This window comes from Salvelinus sp. IW2-2015, unplaced genomic scaffold (assembly GCF_002910315.2).
Source record: "Salvelinus sp. IW2-2015 unplaced genomic scaffold, ASM291031v2 Un_scaffold649, whole genome shotgun sequence".
NCBI lineage: Eukaryota > Metazoa > Chordata > Actinopteri > Salmoniformes > Salmonidae > Salvelinus > Salvelinus sp. IW2-2015.
Window position 1 is genome coordinate 425725 of NW_019942589.1, and position 3490 is coordinate 429214.

The 3490-nt window shown below is 41.7% G+C and overlaps 1 protein-coding gene across 1 annotated transcript; it reads right to left on the reverse strand.

The window, feature by feature from the left end:
- Positions 1–1028: 1028 nt before the first annotated feature.
- LOC112068705 (hairy and enhancer of split-related protein helt-like) lies at positions 1029–2951 on the reverse strand. The gene is made up of 4 exons (XM_024135902.2): positions 2820–2951; positions 2176–2280; positions 1821–1917; positions 1029–1574 (listed from the first exon to the last, which is right to left on the reverse strand). Exons 1-4 carry the CDS (start codon positions 2844–2846, stop codon positions 1090–1092), a joined length of 714 nt encoding a protein of 237 aa, XP_023991670.1. The 5' UTR covers positions 2847–2951; the 3' UTR covers positions 1029–1089.
- Positions 2952–3490: the final 539 nt, after the last annotated feature.

Sequence of the window (3490 nt, forward strand, 5' to 3'; positions counted from 1 at the left end):
TTAGGTCGTATGCCACACCGGAGGGTGCCAAAACGTTAGTTCAGCAATGAGTTATAATGAATAATATATATTTGGGAGTGTGTGACTTTATACATTTTTTCAGTTTTCAATAGCCATAAAAAATCTTTAAATTATAGAAAAGCAACCTCTATCATGTTTATGATGGTACATATGCTTTAATAAGGAAGAGGAGTAATTGATCAAGAGGAGAGTAGCCTAACTGTCAACCTCAACATATATTCATATTTGTGCAAACAAGAGTCCATCCTTCACAGAACAAGGGAAGTCCCAGTTTAGTGAGTTAGTTTAGTGCTTATTTAATTGTAAGTGTCCTAAGGTAATACTGTCCTACACATAATACTACTAGCCTAGAGGGTAAAGATAGGTGGACCACGGTTTCTTGTCAACTAGCATCTTACTGGCTATAATCCGTTTCCACTAACATTGCTATATGCTCCAAAAATGCTAGGATATCCTAGAACTTGCTAAATAACCAGTTAAAGGACGTTATATCATTTCTTAATTCCATTATTTGACTTTTAGATTTGTGCTTATTGTTGTGAATTGTTAGATACTACTGCACTGTTGCCGCTAGAAAGACACGCATTTCGTTACACCCGAAATGACATCTGCTAAATATGTGTATTTGACCATTAAAATGTGATTTGATTAAAAACGGTTTGTATGAAAGGACAACACCCTTGTTTAGTTGAAAATAAGCGTAAAAAAAAGTTAACTAGCCTATCCCTTTAAGAAATACAAATATATATTTTTGTAGAAATGGCCTGAGTGGTTGTACTGTAACAGGCTAACTCTTCTGTAATAAATGATTTAGAAGAATGAACAATTAGGCCTATTCATAATCAATAGACCAACGCTATTATACCATCAGATGTTTAGGGAGGTTTTCACCAATTGATGATCAACCTATATTATAACACCACAAGAAAACCCAAAACTGTGGGAAATAAACATTTACTTTTATTAAAATAAAATAAAATGTATTGTACACTATACAATATCCACACAAGTATTTATGATGAACACATATATAAATAAAGACAACACAAAATGGTAGCCGGATTCTATTTACAACGCGTGTTGCGTACTGTGAAAACTGAACGCATTCGCGTGCGGGTGGCCGTTGAAGAAGTTGAAGTAGTGATGGTCAAGTCCTTGCACTGGTGACAAGTAGCCACCGTGGTGCTGTTGCGTCGGCGCGGGAAGCGGCACAGTTGGGTACGACATGGTTGGGCTGCGTGCCGTGCTGTGCCAAGAGAAGTGTCCGGGTGGGCTCTGCTGAAACACGGAGTCGCTGGGGCTGTGGCTCTGGTGTGACTCCGGGGAGGAGTGCAACTGGCACAGATAATCTGCCTGGTCTGGCAACGCGCCCAGGGAGCCGAACACCGGCTCGGTGACGACTCGGGACTTGGACTGAAGAAAGGCCAGGATCCTTGCGTACTTGATGTCTTTGGTCTCAACCCTCTCCTCCGTGGTCAGGTAATGCACCAGGTTCTTCATGCACTCGTGGTAGCCGTAGTGGAAGTAGTTGGCGAACTCCCCCAGTAGCTCACCTAAAAGGAATCCGAAGAAGGGGACGATCAGAAAACACACCGAAACTCCGCTATTTTTTAGGCTTTTACATTCAAATGTGAGGATATGTTTACGATACAGACTACAGTGATGATGATTGATATCACGGAGATAAATATGTAAACCAGACAGCCGGAATGGAGTGAAAGAAGGTGGGACGGGATAGGGATGCGCTCTGGGTGAGAGCCCCGGGTCCCGTGCGCATTGGAGCCGACAGGAATACGCACCCTTTTCTCTGCCCCTGGGGAAGTCTGCGGAGTGGAGCGCTCGTAGATACTGAACTGTCATCTCCAGAATCTCGGCCTTCTCCAGCTTTCCAGAGTTCTACCATCAGAAAAAAAAGTTATTAAAAAAAGAATATTAAGTCGTTTAAATACACTAAATCAAACAGATGAGCCTACAGACGACGGCAGATATTATGTAGGCTACGCTATTTGTCACGCATAGCAAGGATTTAATGCAATGAGTAGGCTCAATAATAAATATATTTAGCCAATATAAAACTTTGAATAAGATGATTTAGGCTATCCTTTATGAATTGTGAATAAGATTATTTAATTTGACAACTGTACTGTAGGCTACCTGTTTCGCGCGCGCCATTGGCACAGTTTTCCCCAGTTCGTTTAGGCAGCGGTTGATGCGGTCCCGTCTTCTTTTTTCTATCACTTTATGGGAGATGGGAGTTCTCTGTTGAAAAATAACAACGCAAGTGATTAGACAAACAAACATAATCAACCGTAGGACAGGTCTAAAGTGTATAGCTCTGGAAACCTAGAATAAAAATCTGATTGAAACTATAATGAAGACGAAACTACTTGGAAACCAAACGGCAAAGAGACGCATAAGCCTTGCCTAGCCACCTTGATGCGCAATAGCGCTTGCGAGTATCACATGGACCAAGGCATGTGCCAAGGCTCAAACACAACCATGGGGTATGTCACACATGGGCTTCAAACCGTAAATTATACTATTTTAGTGATAACTTAAGCCACTTTTCTTCTTTAAATTAATTATTTACATTTTAGTCATTTTTGAAAACTCAAATGTGTACTATATTGGTTCCGATCGATTTCCATGGACCCAAATTTCGCGTTTGACTACACATAGCCATAATAACATTATGACTACCAAAGTAAATTATTGTAATAAATATTAAAATAACGACAAGAAAAGGCCACGGTTTCCGAGTAGGTTTCCATCCCAAAAAGCAGAAGAGGAGCGCCTACCTTGCGATCCTTCATCTTGGATGCCATCCTTTGGCAAAGTGCTGATAAAGTTCTAATTCGAAATATGAATGCCAGGAGGCAGTTTGGATGTGTGTTCCTTAGCTTGTAGACTAGGTAGACTGAGAGGTGAGCTGAGAAGCTGCCCCTTATAAAGCGATCTCCCGAAGGACTCCAGCATTCATGGTCTAAATTATTCCATAGGATTAAAGAGCAAGCTTCTGGTAAATGTGAGCATTTAGGATCAGTTAAAAAAACGAATAAAACGTCTGAAGCCATCGGCTAGCAGGGGGAAAGACTTGCTTTGTTCATCCACGTGGCTGTTCAAAAGACATGCACGTGATTATTTTTATAATATTATTTGCATAGTAACAACTCAGGCGGGAAATGTGAACTGAGCGTTGGGTTCGCCTGATCCGACCGGGCGCAGTGCGCGCACTGACAACAAAGCCGCCGAGTAAAGACCCCTCTTTCTTCCAACTCGCGTTTCTCACACGATCGCCTGTTTACAAATCCCAGCAAGCGAACTTAACTTCCATCCAAGCCCTGTCTGAGTTTTAAGACCTGTCCAGTGCCATTAGAGTAATTAAGTAAGCCTTTAATAGGCTGTTCCGCCAAGTTCAAGGGAGAACTTTTGGAGACGGAGTCCCCCCGTTTGTTCGCCGCGTTTCTCA